The 24,776-nt window shown below is 35.7% G+C and overlaps 3 protein-coding genes across 3 annotated transcripts; 2 read left to right on the top strand and 1 right to left on the bottom strand.

The window, feature by feature from the left end:
- Window positions 1-406: 406 nt before the first annotated feature.
- Window positions 407-1,324, top strand: LOC142842627 (olfactory receptor 9G19). Its single transcript, XM_075959316.1, has one exon. It carries the CDS (start codon window positions 407-409, stop codon window positions 1,322-1,324), a length of 918 nt encoding a protein of 305 aa, XP_075815431.1.
- A 7,232-nt stretch (window positions 1,325-8,556) lies between these two features.
- Window positions 8,557-9,534, top strand: LOC142833430 (olfactory receptor 9G4-like). The gene has a single exon (XM_075944865.1). It carries the CDS (start codon window positions 8,596-8,598, stop codon window positions 9,532-9,534), a length of 939 nt encoding a protein of 312 aa, XP_075800980.1. The 5' UTR covers window positions 8,557-8,595.
- A 4,807-nt stretch (window positions 9,535-14,341) lies between these two features.
- On the bottom strand, window positions 14,342-15,259 carry LOC142842628 (olfactory receptor 9G19-like). Its single transcript, XM_075959317.1, has one exon. The coding sequence runs from the start codon at window positions 15,257-15,259 to the stop codon at window positions 14,342-14,344; it is 918 nt and encodes a 305-aa protein (XP_075815432.1).
- Window positions 15,260-24,776: the final 9,517 nt, after the last annotated feature.

Raw genomic sequence — 24,776 nt, forward strand, 5'->3', positions numbered from 1 at the left:
TTAAGCATTTTATAAGCAGAATGTTTAAGGAACATCTTGTAGTTGTATGAAATTAAAAGGTTATTTAGTCAAAATAGTTAAGCACTGGGGATCTATTTTCTACTTAATAAGGAGAAAGCAGCATATAATTTGCAATTATTAAATTATTTAATGAAAATTATTTTGCAAATGACAAGTTATGTATATTTCAAACTAAAATATAAAATAATCCACAATCATTTTACTTATGTTAAAATCTCTTTTATTTCTATTATTTGAATTAAGCTACATCTTTTAAATTTATAAAAAGTTTCATTAATTACATTTTCATGACACTTATTTCTTTAACTTAATTTTCATTTATTCAGTGTAATAGCTTAATTTGAAACCTCTTTTTCTCTCCTCTTCAGTTACATTCCTTACAGTCATGGATCAGGATAATAATACAATCAGTGAGTTCATCATGTTGGGATTCACAACCGACCCAACGATGCAGAAGATACTGTTTGCAGTGTTTCTTGTTGTATATACATTGACTTTGCTGGGAAATAGCTCCCTCATTGTGTTAATTTGCAATGATTCCAGGCTCCACACACCCATGTATTTCTTCATTGGAAATCTATCATTCCTGGATCTTGGGTTGTCTTCTGTCTACACCCCAAAGATCCTAGCAACATGCATCTCTGAAGACAAGAGCATCTCCTTTGCTGGCTGTGTGGCTCAATTCTTCTTCTCTGCGGCACTGGACTACACTGAGTGCTACCTTTTGGCTGCCATGGCTTATGACCGCTATGTGGCCATCTCAAAGCCCCTGCTTTACTCACAAGCCATGTCCTTGAAGCTATGTGTATTTTTTGTGGCTGCCTCATATCTGGGTGGTTTCATTAACTCTGTCATCATCACCAAAGACACTTTTGCCTTGAATTTCTGCAGTGACAATGTAATTGATGACTTTTTCTGTGATATCCCACCCCTGGTGAAGCTGGCCTGTGGCAAGAAAGAGAGCTTTCAGTCCGTGTTGTTCTTCCTCTTGACTTCCAATGTCATCATCCCCATTGCATTTATCCTGGCCACCTATCTCTTCATCATCGCCATTATCCTGAGGATTCGCTCCACTCAGGGTCGGCTTAAGGCCTTCTCTACCTGTTCGTCCCACCTCATCTCTGTGACCTTGTACTATGGCTCCATTCTCTACATTTACGCTCGTCCCAGATCAAGCTATTCTTTGGATAGGGACAAAATTGTTTCAACCTTTTACACAGTGGTTTTCCCCATGCTGAATCCTTTGATCTACAGCCTGAGGAATAAGGATGTGAAAGAGGCTCTGAAGAAACTCCTCAAGTGAAACAAGAGCATTTCCTCGTAAGATGCAAAGAAAATATTTAATCATGTTACTCATGTTCTAAGAAAGATGCCACTGACCATGGGTCTATCAAATAATATAAAGGGACATGTCATTCATCCATATGACTTCTGAGTGTATACATAAACTCTCCAAACCAGCGTACTATAAAGATACCTGTGTACTCATGTTTATTGGTGCAACATTAACAAGGACTGGGTTATGGAATTATTCTAGGTGCCTATCCACAGGCACATGGAAACTTTTGTAATGTGTACAAGATAGCTCTTTACTAAGGTATAAGAAGAAATGTAATTAGCATTTTTTTGCGGGAAAAATGATATAAGTAGAGAGCATCATTAAGAGGAATAAACTAGTTTCACCAGAACAAAAATATTAAACTTTGTCTTATTTTTGGAAATTTGGAGATGAATAGAAGAGTATGGAGGCTGAACTGGGGTCCCTAGTAGAGGAATAGAGAGAGACAGAGATAGTGGACAGAGATATAGTAACAGAAGACATGTGTGTGTCAAGATACATTTTACATATCTGCGGTGATATCATGATCAAACCACTTCACACCATTTTATATGTTAATTAAATTATAACATGAACTTTTAATTAAAGAATAAAGATTTTATGCAATGGGTACAGATTACTAAGTGGGCCAGGGGACATTCTCTATTCAAAACTTTAAAGTGCTTGCCTGTAAAGCTTTTCCTCAGGGGTCAAAAAAAGATGCTAGGATAAGTGAACGAACTGAAGTCTGAGGGTTGAGGAATCTACTCATAACAGGTAAAACCAGGACATGCTTACTTTTTCTAACTATCTGAGCAGTTATGAATCAATAGCTTTAGACATATATTAATTCTATATCCTTGGATATCTAGGAATGTCTTAAATGGAATGCTTTTTCTTGGACCCTAAAAACTGACCAAATACTTGCCAATAAAGGTGATTTCAGAAAGTCAGATCTCTGTATTTATATAGGAGAGAGGAAGAAAGACCTGATAGTGGGAAACTGTTTTCACCCATAGCTAAAGGATGGCATCAAACCCCAAATGCATAGGGGACTTTGTGCCCAATAAGGGATCAAATAGTGCTCAACTGTGGAAGCTAAATCCCAAATTTGGAACAGAAGTGAATAAGCTACAGCAAGAAATCTACAGCAAGACACAGCCACTTTATTCATAAGGCAATAATTCCAACATGTCTTACATTTTGATTTAAGACTCCACACAGAGTTCTAGATTCTGATGCATTGACCTTGTGAAATTAATTACTGAATAATCCTGTAACCAGTAACAATTCTCTATATACATAAAAAACATGAGAAAGGTTGGAGCCCAACATCTCACTGGATAGCCAGTCTTCCTCATATGTCAAGCCTCCAGTTAATTAAGAGACCCTGTCTCCAGGTGATTAAGGGAAAGTGGTAGATGAACACATCTCGTGTCCTGTATATGAAGGCATGAACACAACCACTATACATTCATGCATATAAAAATTCCTTTAATCCCAGCACTCGGGAGGCAAAGGCAGGCAGATCTCTGTGAGTTTGAGGCCAGCCTGGTCTACAAGAGCTAGTTCCAGGCTCCAAAGGTACAGAGAAACCCTGTCTCGAAAAACAACAACAAAAAATACACTTATGCACCTTATAAAACACATGACACATAGAAATAAGAAATAAAAAAGAAAGAAAGTTCCTGTTGAACCTTACAAATTTTGTTCTTTTGTTTTTCTGTTTATATTAATATATGACTTTTATTCTAATAGATAAGGTTCGTAAATACAAATTTGTCATAAGAAGTATTTATGCTACATTTCCTTTATGTTCATTTCTGTGTTTGTAGAGAATTGAGAATAAAATACAAATAAATCAAAATTCATATACTATGGCTGCAACCAGACAGACCTCCAGGTGCTCACTTTCTCTGCACCTTTTCCCGTGGAACATTTCTGTACTTAGATTCCTCATTTCCTGTTTTGTAAGTTTTCCCCCTTATAATAAATACAATATAATTGTTTTATCCTTAGCTAGCCTGGTTATTTCAACAACTCTCAGATACAGTCTCATTTTGAGATTCTTGGAGGCAGGATCCCCATTTTGTACTAAGGTCAAGATAAACTGCAACTGACTGACTGTTTTGCTTTTCGGATTTTCAGGTTGAACCCCAGTTTCTCTCACTAAGATTTTATTAATCATGCTTCAAATGGGGACCTCAGATTTAGTCCTGTGACCAGCTGAGTTTATTTGCATAGTAAGAAAAGTTTTAAAGACATGATGATTAATATACACACACACAAACATACATACATAAATATATATATCTTCATAAACATATACATTTTCACTGACTCCCTGATTAGATTTTTCATTTACAGCCAGATAAATCACATTTTATTGTTCATTCACTTAAAGAGGTCATATAGAAAAACTTTAATGGAGTTTAGTAGAAAAAAGCTTTACTAGACAAGATACTTTTCTCTTTGAAAGAGATAAAGGAGACTTTATTCCCCTTCAGTCTGTGGTTTTAGAGACTGGAAAATAGCTTAGTTAAAATAATAAAATGATACTGAGTTTCCATATTATGACATTTGTTCTTTCAATAACAAATCAAATTTCTTGTTTTAAGAAAATTATTCCCTAGTTACTTCCATCCTCTTTATTCTTCAACGATCCTCAATCTGTGGTTCATGACACAGATACTAGAGAGAACAGTGGGTCATTTGCTAGATTTAGTGAGATGTATAAGCAGGAACTTTCAAGGATCTCTGACAGCTGAGTAGTGTGTCTAGTCATATTATTTTTAAACCATGTTTTTTATGTTCAATAATATAATTTAAACAGTAAATGAGAGTATAATAAAATGAATTGATATGCTTTTAAACAGACATAAGAGAAAATTTTCACTTTATAAACCTTCTTCGAAGAACAAACTTTTTAAATGATCCCTTTTCTAAATGAGTCAATCTGACAAATGTACTCAGTGTCAACTCAAGCCCAATTCCTATTGCACTAAAGCTCTATGTCATTAAAAAGAAAATTCAACCTTAATAACCATTGAATGAAGGAAATAGGATATATTGGATTCTTTTTGAGTGAAAAAAATATTTTTGATACCTTAATAATCAGAAAATTGAAGTTTAAAAGCTAGCATAACTCAAGGTTAGCCTGGTCTCCAAGTGGTGTTCCTGTCCTGGCTTCCCTCAGTGAAGGAATTATAAGCAATAAGGTGAAATATACCATTTCCTCCCCCATGTTGCTTTTGGTCATGGTGTTTTCACACAGCAATAGAAACTCTAAGTCATTAGTCATTTAACTTTAAGTATCAATAGGTTGTTGCTTACATTATCTTTTATTCAATTGAATTAATAGCTCAAGCTAATGAGTTTCAGTGTGACACCTCTACACAGCAGTACGTTGTACCTTAATTATGTCTAGACCCTCTACCTCTTCCCTAGTCTTTTTCCCTACTTTTACCTTCTTCTTTATAACACTACAAAATAAAATACAGTAAAACAAGGCAAAAGACCTCATATGGAGCCTGGACAAGGCAATACAATAGGAGGGAAAAAAGTCACAAGAGCAGGCAAAAGAGTCAAAGATACACTTGCCCCTACTGTTAGAAGTCCCACTAAAACACCAAGATAACAGTCATAACACATATGCAGACAGCCTGGTACAGATCTATGCAGGCCCTGGGCTTGCTGTTTCAGTCTCTGTGAGCCCATGTGATCCTACTTAGTTGGTTTAGTTGACCATGTTCTCCTGGTGTCCTCCATCCCTCTGACTCCTACAGTCTTTTCTTCCTTTCTTTCTAAGATCCCCAGAGCTTTCTCCTCTGAGGGGAGGAACCTGGTGGAGACCTGCAATTAGGACTCTGTCTGCCTATACCCAATTCTGAGGGTTACCACTACACTGCAGGAGGATATCAGCTACTTCTCCTTTCTTTTCTGGAAAGTTCACTCTCTATTTCCAAGTTTTTTCTTTTTTTATCTCCCCCTCCCCTCCCTTTCTTTATTTTTCTTTTCTTTTCCTTTCCACCAATGGATCTGGGTTTCTTGATGGGTGAGACAGTGCTTTGTAGTATGGGGACTGAGAAGAGCATAAATAAAAAAATAGATTGCAGAATACATACAAGACAGACTTAATTACCAAAATTTAAGAGTCTGTTTTCTTACTTACCTAATGATTATTTTGAGACATACGATCATTGTGTCAAACTTTAAAATGTGTTTCAGAATTCATCATATTGTAATTAATCCAGAAACCTCAAATTCCTGACGGACTCTAATTAAGTCTTTGGAGGCAAAGACACATATTCCTATACTGCTATGTGTGCAAAGTCTCAAAGGATTGCTGAGGAAATGTCTATATTGAGTGCAATACATGCAGGCCATGCATCAAAGTGCAAGGAAAAGTTGTCACTTTCAGGAATTGGCTGTTCTAACTAAAGGTAAGCATAGTAGCCAAGCTTGGCAAAGTGAGGTGGGCATTCTATGTCCTTGGCTACAATTAGCATAGGTCTGTTTTCACTTTAAATAATTGTTTCTATATACATATGCACACCTCATTTAATGAGACATATGTTCCTCATCTATAACTTCAAATTCCATTTAAGGTAACAGTATCAATATTCTCATTTACTTGAGGGAAGTTATGAGAATAGAATTTGTAATATTCTTGCAAAGTTAGTTATTATTTTGCAGTTTGCTTCCCAGACATTCATGGTATGATGTTCCATTTCTTGGTATTGGTTTTAATGTGCCAGAAATTTCCATTATTGCCAGTGAAGTTGAAGAGCTCCAATGAAGAAAGTAGGGGAGTGATGTTGAGGGGCTGGAGATGTCTTAATAAAACTTCTGCAAGTCATTCCCTATGGTTCATATCTTCATAAGCATTACTATGTGGAGTAAGATATCTTGATAGATTATTTTGAATTGGAGACTTTCATATGGTAAGTTCTGACGTTTTTATGCCTGTTACTTCCCAAGGATACTTTAACTGACACTTGATTAAAAATTCCTGGTGGGCTAGAAACTTTGAGAATGAGTTGTCGACGTTTCAATTTTATTCTTTATTTTTTTAGTTATGGGATAGTGCAGTATGTTTGGGAGAGTCTATAAGCCAGTGTGACTCAGGTTAGGAGTACAGGGCAGTGTGAGGAGAGAGCTATAAGATACAATACCAATTTCCCACCAATTCACTGTAGGAATATTTGTGAGAAACTGTGTGGTATAGTACACTACAGTAGCAAACATCATGGCAAAGAATAAAATGCTACACAGTTGCATTTTCATTTTACTCAATTGAAATTCTGTAGTAAATTGCTCCATTTGCACACTTAAACTTGTTGCTTGTTTTCAAAATATTGGGGGCAACATTATATTTTGTATGTGTCTTTTAACATCCCTTAGAGATTTTTGGTGTTTGTAGATATAAAATGCAAGGATTTTAAGTCTCTAGATGACCTCACAGGAAAAACTGAACTCTTCCTCATGTTGAACATCCACAATGTCAAAAACATCACAATCATGTTTATATCCTCACATTACCTAAGGAAAAGAGGAAAATAAGTGGTTTTAAAATAAATAGTTTTAAATCATTTTTAGTAATTAAAGAAGCAAGTGTTAGCTCTTGCATGGTTTCAGTGAGGAAGAGAAGAGAGCAATAGCCATTATCATCTATTAGTGGTAAGGGCTTAACATTTGAGAAACATATTTGGCTTTTTATTTCTTCAAAATAATTTTTCATACCATATATTCTTAAATTTTTTCCCCTCCCTCATCTATTCTGAGTTCCTTTCCACCTCCTCATGTATTCTATCCCAGACATTCTTTACCACTTTCTTTATACAACAAACAACCAAAACCAAACCAAAACAAGAAACTCCAGAATAAAACAAACCAAACAGACAAAAAGAGAAATGAAAACAAATACCCCAAAAATAGTGTCACAAGAAACATATACACATGCCAGCAGACAGATAGACGACATCACAAAAACACTGAATCTGAAACAATAACAGATATGCAAAAGACAAGGTAAAAATTGCCCAAACAAAGCATTATAAGAAAAAAATCTCCAAAAGTACTCTTGATTTTGTTTTATGCTGGCCATCTCCTGCTAGACATGGAGCCTCCCTTAGCTGTGGTTTGTATTTCCAATGAGGCACTATTGGAGAAAACTAATTTTTCCTTTGCTAGGAGTTTGGAAACATTTGCTCAAGGAGCTTTTGAGTTATATTATGAACTGAGATGCTCAACAGACCACACTGGTCACTACGGGCATCCTGCTTAATCTGAAGTTCCCTTGTGTCAAGTGGTGGGACAGGCTTGTAACATTACTTTATAATATGCCCCTTGTAAAACTAGGGCAAGGATGGATATGGTGAGAGACAGTACCTAGAGTCATAACTGGAACATAGAAATAAAGTTTTCTCTTTGTACTGATAGCCTGGAAGACTCTACAATATACTTCTGTTCATAAAAGCATCATTGCCATGCCAAGCATATAAGATGTTCACATTAGCTTGTGGGAAGATGATTGAATGTTTTGACTTTAATAGAAAGTGTCTAATCTCTTAGGTTATAGCAGTACACAAGGCAGGAAATTTAGGGTAATATGCTAAACAGTTGTCTGGCTTTTTGATTAAATTCAAAAGGTGTCATTTATTACATTCATGTATTTAATTTTTCACTTTAATGAGTGAGCACATTTTATTGAACTCTTCCTTTTAATATGCTCACTACCACATACAGTTATTGAGTATTTTCTTATTTATCATCTTTCTGCAGGCTGACAACCTGTCAGGAAGCTGTAAAAAGTTCATGAGCTTTCTGTTTCTTATTTTTTGATAAGGGACTGGATCCAAATGATGTAGTTCAGAAATGAGACGTTGAAAATTTCTAATTTAAAGCCTCTAACTCCAGGAGTCTTCCACAGTCATGAAACTTTGAAAATTTCTAATTTAAAACCTTTAATTCCAAAAGTCTTCTACAGTCACTGTCTGAAACTCCACTGTTCTTTGTTGTCTTGTAATTATTTAAAGGAGAGAATGGCTATAAACCTCTAGTCTTTGTTGATTTGATGGATATATTGCTTATGTCTTTCTCTTAATGCATTACATCACTAATCTATGTTTTTTATCACATCATGTTATTAAGGTCCAGTGATTGGTGATTGCTTATTTCTCTTATCATCTTATTGGGATTATCTCTATACTGTGTATCCGCTGCACCTTTCTACCCTGGCTTTCCCCTCTGTGGACATGGAGATGGACAATCGCACCATCCTTACTGAATTCATCCTCCTGGGCTTCTCAGAAGACCCCCATCTACAGTTGATTCTATTTGGAATATTTCTAACCATCTATGTGATGACCTTGTCAGGAAATATGACCTTGATTATCCTAATTCGTATTGATTCCAGGCTACATACACCCATGTACTTTTTCATAGGGGGTCTCTCTTTTTTGGATTTCTGGTATAATTCTGTGTATATACCTAAAATCTTGGTCAATTGTATCTCAGAAGATAAGCGTATCTCCTTGGCTGGCTGTGGGGCTCAGTTTTTCTTTTCCTGTGTAGCAGCCTATACTGAGTGCTACCTGCTGGCAGCCATGGCCTATGACCGCCACACTGCAATTTGTAGCCCATTGCTTTATTCAAGTATCATGTCAACTTCTCTCTGTACTGGGCTGGTGGCTGGATCCTATGTTGGAGGGTTTTTGAATGCCATAGCCCATACTGCCAACACATTCAGGTTAAGTTTCTGTGGTAAAAATATTATTGATCACTTTTTCTGTGATGTGCTTCCATTGGTAAAAATGTCCTGCACAGACACTCGTGTCTATGTGAAAATTCTCTCTAGTATGGTGGGCTTCACCGTGCTCTCCAGCATTCTTGCCATCCTCATTTCTTATTTCAACATCCTCCTGGCTATCTTGAGGATCCGCTCAGCCTCAGGAAGACGCAAGGCATTCTCCACCTGTGCCTCTCACCTGGTCTCCGTCACCCTCTTCTATGGCTCCTTGCTCTTCATGTATTCAAGGCCTAGTTCCAACTACTCCCTGGAGAGAGACAAAGTGGCTGCCATGTTCTACACTATCATCAATCCATTACTCAACCCCTTCATCTATAGTCTGAGAAACAAAGATGTTAAAGAAGCCTTTAAGAAATTGATACAGCATATCCAACAACGAGCATGAAAGGTTACATTTTACAAATTATGGCTGATTAAAAACTGACTTGTAGACATGTTTGTATTATTTCTATCATAGTTAAAGTTAAAACAATGTCCTAACAGCCATGAAAAACTTAGCAACCTTATCCTAAATTATGATTAATACATTCTTGCTACTTAAGCTATTCCAACTATGTAACAATGAGTTTTTCAATGTAATATTCTTGTTGGTTTGCAATACTAACTATAAAACAATAACATACCCCCTCTTTTTGGTCAGGATGGTCATGGGAAAAGATCAAATAGAATTTGATTGCTTTCTCTTACTTAGTTTGACCTTGTAGTTTTGTACACGAATTGTATCAAATATGGAAATGATACAATGGCTAGGTTGCTAGAAATTTGTTCAAGGTTTTATAAATTAGTATTCTTATTGACATGTCTCTTAAAGTTCTTCCCATAAATGTAATTAAACACATAAAAGACATTTGTGTAAAACTTCCATTTTTGCACTGGGATATTAATACAAATGCTCCTCAGAGGTATTTTGGGTTAAATAAAAATAAAGGTCTAGAGATTAGCTCAGACGTTAGAGCATGTATTGTCCCTGCAGATAAGTACCTACAATGGGTGGTTCACAGCTGCCTGTAACTTAAGCTCCAGGGGCATCAGATTATGCTGCCTTCTATAAGCACATGTAAACAAGCGCATATATATTCATAAGTCCAGAAATCCTTCCCATAATTAAAAGCAAAATAAATCTTAAAATAAATAATACAAATTAAATCATTTTGAGGTTCTTACTTTAACCTAAGAGTATAAGTACTAATATTTATGATTTACTTCAATATAAGCTCCATTGAATTAAAATATTATAACTAAATGGAAAAGGCTTACACAAGGTAACAAATATTCAGCTCTATTTTGGACCCCATTGTTGTTTTCTTTTTCCAGGTATTTTATGTCAACTCACAGTTAAATGAATGTCACAATCCAGGGGATCAGTTGATATTTTAGTTATTCTTTTTAAGACTGTAATTGAAATATTTAAACTCTTATACATGCAAGTAAAGAGCCTAAAACTCAAGTTTGGAATTTCACTATTGAAAAGAAATTTGGTGTTGTCAGAATGACCTAATTATTTTATCCAGTTAATTTTCAATTCATATTTTAGAAATAAAGTATTACATCCTTCACTCTCTGAAAAAGATACTGATTGTTATTTAAATGTATATTATTACCTGCTAGACCCAGTACTGTACTCTTCACACTGTAGTCTGACTATAACTATACTACAAATGACACAAGTAATGTCCTTTTTTTGAAGCAAAATTCCATTCATTCAAATTTCAAAACTATATTCAGATTATGTAATGTCCTTCTTATTTAATGCATTACAATATGAAAACTTTAAAACTATTGTTTCATTTTTATTTACTTTTTATTGAAAATAGATTTTCTTATATTGTATGTATTTGCATATATATAACATATACAGTATATCTTGATTACAAATCCTCTTCCTGTTACTCCTTATAGTTCCTCCCTACTGTTGCTCCCATCCAGATTCACTCTTTTTCTGTATCCAGTCAGAAAAGATCAGGCTTCTAAGAGACAGCAACAAAACATAACAAAAATTAAATATACTAAAATAAAACAAAACCGTCATATCAAAGTTGGATAAGGCAAACAAAAAATCCCAAGGGAAAGCACAAGAATCTGTGACCCACTCGTTCACACACTCAGGAGTCCCGGAAAATACTGAACTATAGTATATATGCAGCAGATCTGCGCAGACCTGGTCCTGTGCTTGCTGCTACAGTCTTTGCAAGTTCTCAAGAATCAAAGAAATATCGTTTGAAAAGAATACTGGAATTTTATTGGCATGATGAAGCTGTCTAACTTACCCTGTATTGGAAGAATGAGAGGCCTGGGGGTGCTGGGTACAGTGACAGCAGCTTCCACCACACCTGATCTCTCATAGGGACTCAGATTTGTAAATGCAAGAGGACTTAATTTGGAGGGCTGGGGAGAAAGCATAAAGCAGATTCATTTTAATGTGGGTTTAAGATCTAGATCGTACTTAGGCTTTGGCTGAGTTCAGACATTAAAGAAAAACAATATTCAAAGATAACCAGGGAACTCTCTCAACTCTATTTCTCTGATCCATGGCAGTCAAACTTGATAGGTGGGGAATTATTTTATTGGATACTTCAAATATCATGTAGTTTGGATATTATTCTATGACAACATAGTTAGAAATACTAATCTTTTAATTGTTGCATGGTTTTAAATAAATGGGCAGAGAAAGTCAAGATAACATATTTAAATTTGGATATTATCAACTGATCTTTGAGAATCTGACTTTGTAACAACTGAATAAATCAAAATTCAAAACCCATTAGATTTCTTTTTAAAGTAAACTTTTTTTTTTTTACTTTTAACACATCCTATGTTGCAAAATTTCATATACTGGTGATTTTATGTTTCTTAAATAGTTTCCAAACCATAAGCCTAGAGATGACTTAGTCTTTGTTGGCTTTGCTCACTGTATAAATATCTTAGGCCTACCATAATCCCTGCATTGTATTTATTCATAAATGTTTGTAGAGGGTTAGGTAATTAACTAATAAATAGGTAAAGGCATATATCTCTCCAAAATTACTTTATTAAGAATACAGAATATAGAACAGAACATACATCATATACCCTTGAGAGAGAGACAGAGAAACACCCAGAGAGATTGTGTGTGTGCATTTTATAAGTTTATAGGATCCAGGCATATCACTATAAATATATTAAGATTCACCAGGAAAGAATGGGGAGTGCCAGGCTTAGTGTCTATGGTTTTTACTGTCTGCCTCTTACTAAAAACCAATGGAATAGTTTGACCCAGTATCATTTGAAGCACATTTTAGAGAAGAGTGCTTGGCAAGGTAATTTTAAGTGAGATCACCTCTCAGGTGAGGACAAGTGAAAAGAATGAGTCAATTCCCAGTAGTGCAAGCGATGGGTAAATGTGAGAGTTTCTGCTTGGAGCTTCTGGTGGAGCACAGAATGCTCTAGGTTTCTAGCCTGCTCAGCAACACAGAAGATAAATAGTGTCAGTCTTCATGTGAGCCTGTGCCTCACAGAGACATCATACTTGTTTGATTTTTATGAAGAATACAAATGAATACAGCAAACAACTGAGATTTTTAGTAGAATATTTAAGTTCAAGAGACTTATGACATAGTGACTCCAAAGTCATGTACCCTTTTAAAATGTTCCCTGTATAAAACATTTTGTGAATGAATACAATTATACCCTGCAAAGTTGTACATACAAAACATGAACTGAGCAATGACAATAACAGTAGGCATGTCAAAGTCAAAAAGGTGAAGCTCATGACACCTTAACTCTACACAAAGAACTATAGGTAACTAAGGTGTGCTGTGAGCAGGAGAAATGCCTTTTTAATGGAAAAGAACACCAACACCAATTAGTTATCCAGTATCAAATGGTCAACCTTGCAAACACACACACACAGTCACGAAGTATACAGAGTAACAAGTTGTATTTAAGTATTTACAAATACATATTAATATGCATTCATGTTAATATTAATGAAAAAGGGACCACACATTCGAAAGAGAGCAAGAGAGTTGCATGGGATGAGATGGAGGGTAAAGAACATTTGGAGATATGATGTAAGTATATTATAATCTCAAGAAATAAAGTAAATGATTTTTTAAAAAATGTTGCCACAACCATTTATAGACTTCCATGAAAATGTTCCTATGGAATCTAAAAGAAAAAGTAAATTCTAAAAATTAAAATACTTAATTTATTAAAACGTGTATATCTGACAATACACTATGAAATTCAGTTATGTTAAGAACTGCAAACTTTTCCACTTGAACAAATTCCATGAAGAGTTTATACTGAAAATTTAAATACATGTAGAAGATTCCTCTGAATACTTCGAGGTTATAACCCTTCACATAAAGCATGAAGGAACTTGCCATAGCCTTGGATGTGTTCTAAAATGTCAATCCTATGAACTCAATCACAATTTGACTATACTCACCTTTCTATTTTCTTAGATTTACTATAATTTATAGATTATACTGGAGCCAAGGGTTCCTTTCCATACAGAATGAAAATGAGCACACACTTTGATCAGTCATGCTTATGGTATCTTAATATTTTATTATCTGTATTTACAGAGGGAAACTTACTTTTCTCTCAAATTATTAGAATCCACTCTCTGTACATGGTGCATTGAGAGACCCTGGCTTCAAAGCAGAGAGCAGGGGTATGTGTTTCTGATAAGGATAGTTTTAAGAATTTATTTGCTATCATAGTTTTAGTTTGGGAACCAGTCATTTGCATCTTGAATGGCATATTTTCTAGTTTCACTCATATTGTTAAGTAAAGGAATATATTAGAAACACTGTTTCCAGCCATAGGAAAATAGTGAAATGAATTAAATACATTGATCTCATTAAGAGCTAATAATTGTATACATACTGGTCTCTATATACTCACAAATCAGATTTTCTACTACAGTGGTGAGCTGTCACTCTTCAAAGCTAGGCAATGAGTTATAAGCTTTGTGTTTTATTTGTAATCTAAGATAATGTGGCAACAACACAAGCCTGCATATTTTATAGTAAGTGTTTGTACGTACATACATTAACCTTCTTTCTAAAGTAGGTCTCCTGAAGTGTCATGCAGGAATGGTGGAAATACTTTTACCTATTTAAGGGTGAGATCAGCAGCACATTTACCAACATTCACATAAATACATTTCACATTTTCTGTGCTTCTCAAAAGTGAATGATCTTGATTTACTTAAAGAGTTTGCTCAGAGCCTCTTTCACATCCTTATTCCTCAGGCTGTAGATCAAAGGATTCAACATGGGGAAAAACACTGTGTAAAAGGTTGAAACAATTTTGTCCCTACCTAAAGAGTAGCTGGTGCGGGGACGAGAGTAGATGTAGAGGATGGAGCCATAGTACAAGGTCACAGAGATGAGGTGGGAGGAGCAGGTGGAGAAGGCCTTGAGGCGGCCCTGAGTAGATCGGATTCTCAGGATGGTGGCGATGATGAAGAGGTAGGAGGCCAGGATTAAGGCGATGGGAGCCATGACATTGGAGGTCAGGAGGAAGTACATCAGGGCCTGGTATCCATCCTTCCCACCACAAGCCAGTTTCACCAATGGAAGCAAGTCACAGAAAAAGTCATCAATGACATTGTCATTACAGAAGTCAAAGGTAAAAGTTTTCTTGGTGATGATAGAAGAGGTAATAAAGCCACCCATGTAGGAGGCTGCTACAAAAAATGTACACAGTTTTATAGACATAGCCTGGGAATAAAGCAGTGGCTTTGAGATGGCCACATAGCGGTCATAAGCCATAGCAGCCAGCAGGTAACACTCACTATAGTCTAGCCCAGCAGAGAAGAAGAACTGTGCCACACAGCCAGCAAATGAGATGCTCTTGTCTTCAGAGATACAAATAACTAGGATCTTTGGAGAGTAGACAGTAGACAACCAGAGATCTAGAAATGACAGATTTCCAATGAAGAAGTACATGGGTGTGTGGAGTCTGGAGTCATTGCAGATCAACACGATGAGGATGCTGTTTCCTAGGACAGTCAACGTGTACATGATGAGAAACAGCACAAACAGGACCAGCCGCATGACAGGGTCAGAGGTGAATCCCAAGAGGATGAACTCAGATACCGTGCGGTTGCTCCTCTCCATGGATGTAAAGATTCTCACCTTAAAAGATAGAAAAGAAGTGTTTACTAATTACTATGCAAAAGGGTAAATCAGACTATTCCTCATGGTAATCATGGAAATCTCAGATGCAACACTCGAAGGATTCCTTTAGAAATAATTTTTATTTGGTAGCCAAATAAAATTTCTGACAAATGCTTTTTATCTGTATGGTCATTAAAAACTAGAAAAGTGTTTATATTAATAATATTCATGTTTTTAATATCAATCTTAATAACCAGATTTATTTCTGATTAAAATATATAAAGACATATGATGCACCATGAGGGCTGTTAAAATCTTACTCCATGACTAATTCAGTGGTCTCATGTGACTTTATATATATATATATATATATATATATATATATATATATATATATATATAATTAAATTTGTCTAATCTGACTTGATCGCTATAGTATTTGACAAGGTCATTGCTTTTTTCTGCTGAATGCCAAACTGTTTGCCTGTTCACCAGGTTCTCATAGCTGCCTGCGTTTCTTTGCTCTGTTTTTTACTATATATTTTTGACATCATTATTCAATATTTTGAATTTTGAAAAAACTGATGAATCAATTGTGTGCTTCTCCTTCACATTCCCACCAGTCTTTATGATTATATCCTGATGACTTTAAATGGTCAACACGTGTGAAGGATTTTTTTTTAATGTTATATTTCTTGATTATGTTCTCTCATATACTTTTGGTATTTAGGTTCTAATATCCTTAAATAAGAGGTCATTTGAGAGTCTGAGGAAAAATGCAGTTCTGTGCGTTCCTCCCTGCACTTCCTACACTGGGGAGAGAGGCATTATTCCACATTGTAAAATTCAGTCAGTCACATTCTTTACTGAGTTCTAGCTTCACACTGACTCTGATTATTTACCAAAATAGCCCCATTATCCAGTCAGTATTCAACTGCTCTAACGTGTGCCTCTGACAGGAAGTCACTGCCGTTGCTGGTTTTGTTTTAACCTGCACAAACCTGTCCATATTCTTGATAACTCCTAGCTCTTTATGCCTGACTTGAGTCAACATGGCATCCAGAGTGGTTGGTTATGTGTAAATGTCAGTTTATCATGGTGTTCTTTAGTTCTAAACACTTGAGTTATGCTTGAACCTATTCTGAAAAATGTTCATAATCTTGGAAGGTGGTGAGGCCATGGCTTTCATTACCTTTCTGCTCAGATTCCCTACACTTCTTCTCATTATTGCCATTACTTCTTTCTGTCCTTGAATAGGATGAGTTTAATACATTCCTAATTGTTTCTGCCTGCTGTTAAAATGCTTGTCCTTCTTGTATCTTTATAATTCTAACTTTTGTAGTCTCAGTTTTTAATATAATCTCAAATGAATTTTAAAATATGTTGTTCAAGCAATCTATTACAATCTATTCTCTGACCTTTCTCCTGTTTTTAATCTGTTTCCAACTGATCACCAACAATTATTTAATATCAATATTTCATTAATTTAATATTTTTCCTATTCAAAATAAAGTTTCATTTTGACTTTTTCTATGAAATTGTGTGTCATATATTGTAAAATAATTTGTACAAAATAAAAACAGTTTTAGCAAAGCTATAACTACACAAAGATTTTCTATTGGGAAAAATCCCTGAAAAACCTCTGAATTTAATCTGAATCCTAATATCTTCTGATTCTAATTTGCTTGACTTCTCATGATAGTCTTCTTAGTTTTTATTTATCAAAATCATAATCTGGGCTGGAGAGATGGCTCAGCCCTTAAAGACTGTGCTCACAACTAACAATATAAAAAAATCATAATTATTTATAACAATTTTCTCTGATTCAAGCACAACTAGTAATTCATATATAGTATTTCATTTATTCCTTAGAATTCTCATATTCTATGAACTGAAGCATTATTTGCAAAATTTTTAAAAAAATCACCAAATTGGGGTTTGCTAAGTAAGCTGACAATTATTCAAGAGCAAGTTTTTGTGTGTTTGTGCGTGTGCCCCGCTACTTAATCAGAAAGTCATTCCTTTCTTTCAGGTTATCAGTGGCTGCTGGGCTCTGTGGCTCTCTTAGGCTTGGCTATATTAACCTAGAGACCAGAGGATAACCCTAAGAGGTAAGAGATGTTGTCACAGGGAAGTGTAAGATCTGCCATTACCCTCTTTCTGCCCTTGAATAGGATGTGTTGAATTGCATTTCTCATTGTTCCTCCCTGAAATTAGAATGTTTGTCCTTCTTGTATCTTTACAGGTCTAACCTCCATAGTTCTTCTCCCAGATCCCTATGTATTTCATGTGAAAGATAACTAACGAAAGGTTCTGCTGTCGCTACCCAGGATAGAACACTTACCTGCAATTCCCACAGTCACAACCAGCAGAAGACTACAGGGCAGACCCAGGAAACTTATTCCGGCTCAGATTCCCTTGTGTACGATTTCTTTCCTACCTCAGGGGTTCACAGTTTTGAAAGTGCCTGAAAGGCAATTAAACAGTCTATTAATTTTTTTGTTCAAAGTGAAATACAAGAAATAGCTAAGATCATGTTTAGTATTATGTATAGGAAACCACTCTTTACAAAAGCACTCTATTTTCAAAACCTCAGAAATACATACTGCAATTAATACTGTGGTCAAGCACATAAGTATGGAAGTAATTGCCTTACAAATATCAAGACAAGATAATACAATTAGGGTTTGTGCCCAGTGCAGTTTCAGTGCAAAACTCATGTTTCTTTTAATAGGACGATGAGGTTGTGCAGTAGAGAAATAGTTTACTACATGGATAATTTAAAACAACTGGTTTTTGAAACAGACTCTCATATAACTTAGGCTTCATCTGAGCCCTCTCTGTAGCTAAGGATGACCGTGAACTTCTGATCTTTTCTCCATCACCCATTTTTACAGATATGCACCACATGTTCACTTATATGATGAGCTGTGATGGAACCCAAGATTTTGTGAAGCTTAGATGAGCATTCTACTAACTGAGCTACATTTCCAGTCCTCAAGGACTCTATGAAACGCGATGGATCTTTAGTCGCATTGCTTCTGGGGCAAAGTTTCCTCGTTCCGAATTTCTATGTAGATAGATTTTGCATCAGCCCCATTTACTATTACCTACCAATCATTACTTGAATTTAAAATCATTAGAAAGATGCCTTATTTGATAATGTGACAACTTTGGCTAATGTGATTGTTCTTTTTTAGCAACATGACATAGTAAGGGTAATTTACTAACATTGACATTATCATAATATTTTCTACAAAGCATTTTGCAGTGTTGGCTACTTTTCTAAGTACTTTATAAACATAAACTCAATGAACCATAAAATGATCTTGTAGCATAAATGTGATTATTCTCATTTTACAGATTAGCCATCCTAAACATAGAGGTAACACTTCAGGTTTCTGGAGAATAAAAGAAATCAAGGAATTTACCCATAGCTGGAACGTTCATGCCACAGTACAGACCTATCAGGTAAGTTGTTCAAATTGGTTTAATAGTAGCATGATAGTTATATAAGTGCCCACATTCTGTTTGGATCTGAGGCCTGCTCCACAAGAGTGATTTTAGATCTGGTATTGTGTTCTGGTCAAAAGGGGAAAATCATAATGCCAGGGGGACTCTATAATAGTGCTTTGTTAAATAAATTTTCATACTGTCAAATTACCTTAATATGAATGTTTATATTTGTAGATTTGTACTACTCTCAACCTTGATCAGGTAAGCTTGTTTTTCCTTTGCAGTGCCTAGAGGCTAATGCAGAGACTCATAATTGGTAAAACGTGCCAAGAATAAGGAACTGTGAGGGTTCAGACACAGGTGGGTAATTTGTATCAACCTTCACCCAAGCAAAGCCCAGAGAAGAGTTGTTGGAAAGAATATAAGACGATGAGGATGAGGAGGAGATCTGTGAAATATTGTCTTCTGGGTATGGCATGGCTGATGCACACATCAACTCACATCAACTACGATTTCCTTCACAAGACTTGCATAAGATCAAAGCAGCCAAACTTTCAGTACAAATAAAGATGGGCTACTGTGGTCCCACTCCTACCTGAGAAGTAGCTGGTGGTTTCTGAGAGAGAGTCAGTTTCCTTTCAGGACATGTCTGTTTCTATATTGCAAGTGGATGCCTGCACAACCATTTGCACATGGTCAGCACTATTTAGAGCCAGGGAACTAGTGAAAATAATAATAATAATAATAATAATAATAATAATAATAATAATAATAAATAGGATATGAAGTCAGAGAAATATGGGTTGGTAAATACTAGTGGAAGATGGAGGGAAGTATTAGGAGTTATAAGATCAAAATACATTGTATATGTGAATAAAAGTTTTAAAGAATAAATAAAAGTATTCAAAAAACGCTGCTGGCCATGCCAGAGGAACAGCAAGTTGCAATTACAGTTCCAGGTGTCAGCCCAGCAGAAGGGAAATATCTGATAGGTTAATCTTGATTATGCAAGGCCACGGGATTGCAGACCCTGGAGTGTCTTTTGCTTCTGTTGTGCATTTACATGTTTGCTGTAGCCCCATTTCTCTAGTATCTTGCATGGCCTGAGTGGAGGTGGGGAGATCTCCACTGCCTCTAATATAGTGTGTTTATCTCTTGGAAACATCCCATTCCACTGGGTATTTTTATCTGTGGAATGTCAAGAAGATGACTTCTCCCTAAACTGTATTGTCTAATTTGATATTAATCATGATAGCTTATACAGAGTTTTGATTTATGTGTAAAAATAAATCCAAGGCTATGTTTCACAGCCAGGGTCTGTGAGTCTCAACTAAGGAGCTGCATGAATTGTAGCTCAAGTTAATGACTAACAGCTGAATCCCAGTACCCAGCTAGTTTAAATTCTTGTAACAATTATGTCAGAAGATGCATTCATGAGTCTTGGAGTGCATCACAGCTGGAACAAAGCTTTGAAAATAATGAAGTTAAACTAAAATGATTTTGTTAAATAACTTTGAGATTAAAAAAGTCAAGAAGACAATGTAAAGTTTTAGAAAGACATGTAGTTGAATGTGGAACTCTAAAGCGTTAAAAGGATAGGAACAAGAACAAAGCAGCCCATTTTTTACTGGCTGATGTGCTCTCCTGCTGGGTTTGGTTGATGAAAAGGTGATGATCAATTCCTTATATCCATTTCTGTCATTATCCTCCTGATATAAAACAAAAGCTATTAACCAATGGATATGTACCCTAAAGATTTAAAGTAGAGCTGACTGGTTCTTTTTCATATATAAAATATTAGTTTTTTAATTGGTATTTATCATTTTAATTTTTAAAAATATCTGTTTTGTAATGATGAATAAAAAGACTTTATTATATTTTCATTTACTTGAAGTATTGTATCATTGTTGTTTTAGTAACAATACCATTTGGGGGGACCAGCATGATGGCTCAGTAGGTTAAGTGCTGTGTCATAAGCCCATAAATCTGAATTCAGTTCTCTGAACCCGGAAACAGGTTGTGAAGGTAGAAAGAGAGAGCAGATTCACAAAGCTGTCCTATGACCACTTCATGCATGCTAGGGCATGAGCGTGTGCCCATTTTTTTTGTTTATTTTTTGAGAACTCATATATTTATTTATTTATTTTTAAATTTTTTTAAATTTATTTATTTATTAAAGATTTCTGCCTTCTCCCCGCCACCGCCTCCCATTCCCTCCCCCCATCAAGTCCCCCTCCCTCATCAGCTCGAAGAGCAATCAGGGTTCCCCGACCTGTGGGAAGTCCAAGGACCACCCACCTCCATCCAGGTCTAGTAAGGTGAGCATCCAAACTTCCTAGGCTCCCCCAAAGCCAGTACGTGCAGTAGGATCAAAAACCCATTGCCATTATTCTTGAGTTCTCAGTAGTCCTCATTGTCCACTATGTTCAGCAAGTCCGGTTTTATCCCATGCTTTTTCAGACCCAGGCCAGCTGGCCTTAGTGGGTTCCCGATAGAACATCCCCATTGTCTCAGTGTGTGGGTGCACCCCTTGTGGTCCTGAGTTCCTTGCTCGTGCTCTCTCTCCTTCTGCTCCTGATTTGGACCTTGAGATTTCAGTCCAGTGCTCCAATGTGGGTCTCTGTTTCTGTCTCCTTTCATTGCCTGATGAAGGTTAATATTCAGGAGGATGCCTATATGCTTGCCTTTGGGTTCACCTTCTTATTTAGCTTCTCTAGGATAGCGAATTATAGGCTCAATGTCAAAAGATTAGGTTTGTGATTCCTTTCAAATTCCTTATAAAGCCGGGTGGTGGTGAAACACACCTTTAATCCTAGCACTCAGGAGGCAGACACAGGTGGATCTCTGTGAGTTCGAGGTCAGCCTGGTCTAGAAGAGCTAGTTCTGAAACAGGCTCCAAAACAACAGAGAGAAACCCTGTCTCAAAAACAAAACAAAATATTCCTTATAAGATTACCTTTCAAGATAAGTAATAAAGTAATTGGCCATTTCTTTGTACTGCAGAATGCAGGCTACCAGTAAAAGACCTCACAAGAAGAGCTTGCCTGCAAACATGGTTGGTTAATCTATAGCAAGTTGATTGACCTTGAATGTATGTGGGTTCTTGTGGGTTCTTGGGATAATATGCTTTTCACCTGTAATACATAAATGTTTAATCATGTGAGGGAGATGAAAAAGATGTTTTTATTTATAATCATTCACTTGAAAAACAGAATGCAACTGTTTTGACTCTTGTAATGCCTGCAAGATTCTGTTGGGGTATAAAAGCAGTGGGAAAACATGAGCGAGAGAGAGAGAGAGAGAGAGAGAGAGAGAGAGAGAGAGAGAGAGAGAGAGAGAGAGAGAGAGAGAGAGAGAGAGAGAGAGAATAAAAAAGGAAACCACCAAGAGAGTTTGTGAGTGCCTTTTTTCCTGTCCCCCTCAGATAGAAAAGTCTAGCATCACAAACTCTGTGGATTCCCATCAAAGCCCTGTGCTGCTGGAGGCTGGCCCCAGACAGCAGTAAAAAATTCCAAAAGATGTAGAAACAATCTAAATATCCACAATTGAATGTATAAACAAGGACAATGTGCTGTGTTTACACAGGGGAATACTGTGGGGCCTAAAAAGGAAGAAAATCCTGTCACTCACAGAGATGTGGGTGGAGCTGGAGAACATTGTGCTAAGCGAAATGATCTAGGCATAGAAATACAATATCTTGTGATCTCATTAATGTAGAGAATCTTTAATGTTTCAATATCACAGCGGGGCAGGAAGGTCTTTGTCAGAGTCTGTGGGCAATGTGGGGTGGAAAGGGAAGAGATAAGAGGAAAGGAGATAATGATCAATGAGTAAAGAGTTTCTTTTACAGAAGAAAATAAATTTTAGTGATATATTGCTTATTAGGACTTCCCAGTAGATAATAATGGACTATATAACTAGAATTGATAAAATAATAAAATTCTGATTTTCTTTTCACAAAAATTTCTGAGTTGATGGGTATATTAGAACACATCATTGAATTCATATATATTACATTGTACTTTTTAAACAAAATTTTTATGGAGGGAAATAAATACAGTCAAAAGAAATTGATTCTCTTGAAAGCAAAACACTGGTCCTCATGACTTGTAGGTTTGAGTGCATGTCCTAGTGTTTCCTTAAAAACTTTTCAGCAGCCATGCAGTAAGAAATGAAAGTAGAGTTACTGCACTTAGAAAGGAACACAATTCTAAATGGGGTTGACTCCAGGAGCAAGGTGAGGGATATTTATTTGAGCAAGGGCCATTTATCAACTAGCATGACTCTGTCTCCACCAGCCGCCATGAACTGCCTGTAGCACTCAGGAAAGAGTGAGACTTTATGAGTCCCTTCTCTCTCCATTCTGGAGTGTTAATGGATCCTGTCTTGTGCCGGTCTTCTGCAGGTAGCCACCCACTACTGGTATGTGTTCATGAATGCAGGAGACATGTCATGTCCTGAAGTCCGCATTCCAGAGAACCTCTTTCCATGCTCTGGCTCTTGCATTCTTTACAGCCCCTCTGTGATGTAATTCTGAAGCTTAGGAGAGATTATATAGATATCTCGTGTTGGGCTCTGCAATCAACAGTTGCTTACTCTGGGCAATTTTGACAAGAAATGAACATAATTTTATTTCTACTATATGGATAAATTGAAAGTCTTAAAATTCAACTTTACTTGCTATGTGAGGATGTATGTTTTTTCAGGTATTGCCACTCTTATGTCTGTACTCAATTTAGTTTTAAAAATATCTTATAGCCATTGTGTAAAATCATGGGTTTCTTTTTTGACATTTTCATTAGTATATATAACACACAAACACATTTTTCCTGATGTATGAACCGTACAGAAAGAGAACTCTTTGAACATTTCAAAATTGCTTACTTCTTGGAGAACCTATTTCACAGATTGAGATTAGATCATGGCTTTGTAAAGTATCTCTGACATTGATACAGTATTGAATCTTTAAGTTTAAGCTATCTGTCTTGTCCTAGAGCTGTGTAAATTGAAGAATTAACAATAATATTCTGACAATGGAAAAATGTAAGCAAATTATGTACACAAATTTCTATGGGAAAAACAATAACCAAATGCATCATCCAGGATTTCCTCAGAACAGATAATTAATTTTTAATTACTAGGCTGGGACATTTTCCCTTAAGTATTTAAAATTCAGTCAGTTGTCAAACATGATAAATAACTAAGATGATTTAGAAATTTTATTGTGTGTACGCTATCCTTTTCTTTCATTATATAAAAAGGCTGGGTTGCAATCTAGCAGTACTTTCATTACAGTTTCACTTCGGTAAATCTGTACTTACTTCATGAATTTCATCAGCATTATCCCTTGAAGAGTTTTCTTTACATTTATAGGTGGAGAGGACAGGTATATCAAAGATTATTTCCACGAATTTCCTACGATTTGGGATACATTGTACTGATAGTTTTAAGTGCAGTAGATTTTGAGGTATAAAATTAATATTTATAATAATCAGTAATTAGTATTATCTTTAGGAATTAAATATAGATTATTATCTATGTTTAAATAATCCTCTAAAGATTTAAACAGCCTCTGTGATCTACAACATTATTGCATTTAAAGTAAGGTATCATGAAGATGAAATTTAAGTATTTACAACTCTAATAAAGAGCATAGTAGATAGCAATATGGTCAGATTTCCTTTCTTTTTAGAAAAGAAAATGTCTATCATGGGGAAGTTATATACTTCCTTTGGTTCAACATCAAGAGTTGTTTAAGTGTTTATAGTATTTCATAGGCATTTTTTTGTTGATTTAAGTTCTCCCTTCCTGAGATCTCCACATTTTCCTCTTTTCCACATTTTAATATTCATGTTGGTTCAAGAAATCAGTTATTGACAAGTGGTAATCTAACATCAATATATAACATTTAATTACTACTAATTATATCCTTACTTGTTCAAACAGTGATTATTTTTCCAGCATAATTTTCATGTCAGTGATGAATTCATTAGAAATTTGGTTTTAAAATAGATTAACTTTTCTTACATTCACGAATGTTTTATGAGGTAATCTCTACTAT

This window comes from Microtus pennsylvanicus, chromosome 1 (assembly GCF_037038515.1).
Source record: "Microtus pennsylvanicus isolate mMicPen1 chromosome 1, mMicPen1.hap1, whole genome shotgun sequence".
In the NCBI taxonomy this organism is placed as follows: Eukaryota; Metazoa; Chordata; class Mammalia; order Rodentia; family Cricetidae; genus Microtus; species Microtus pennsylvanicus.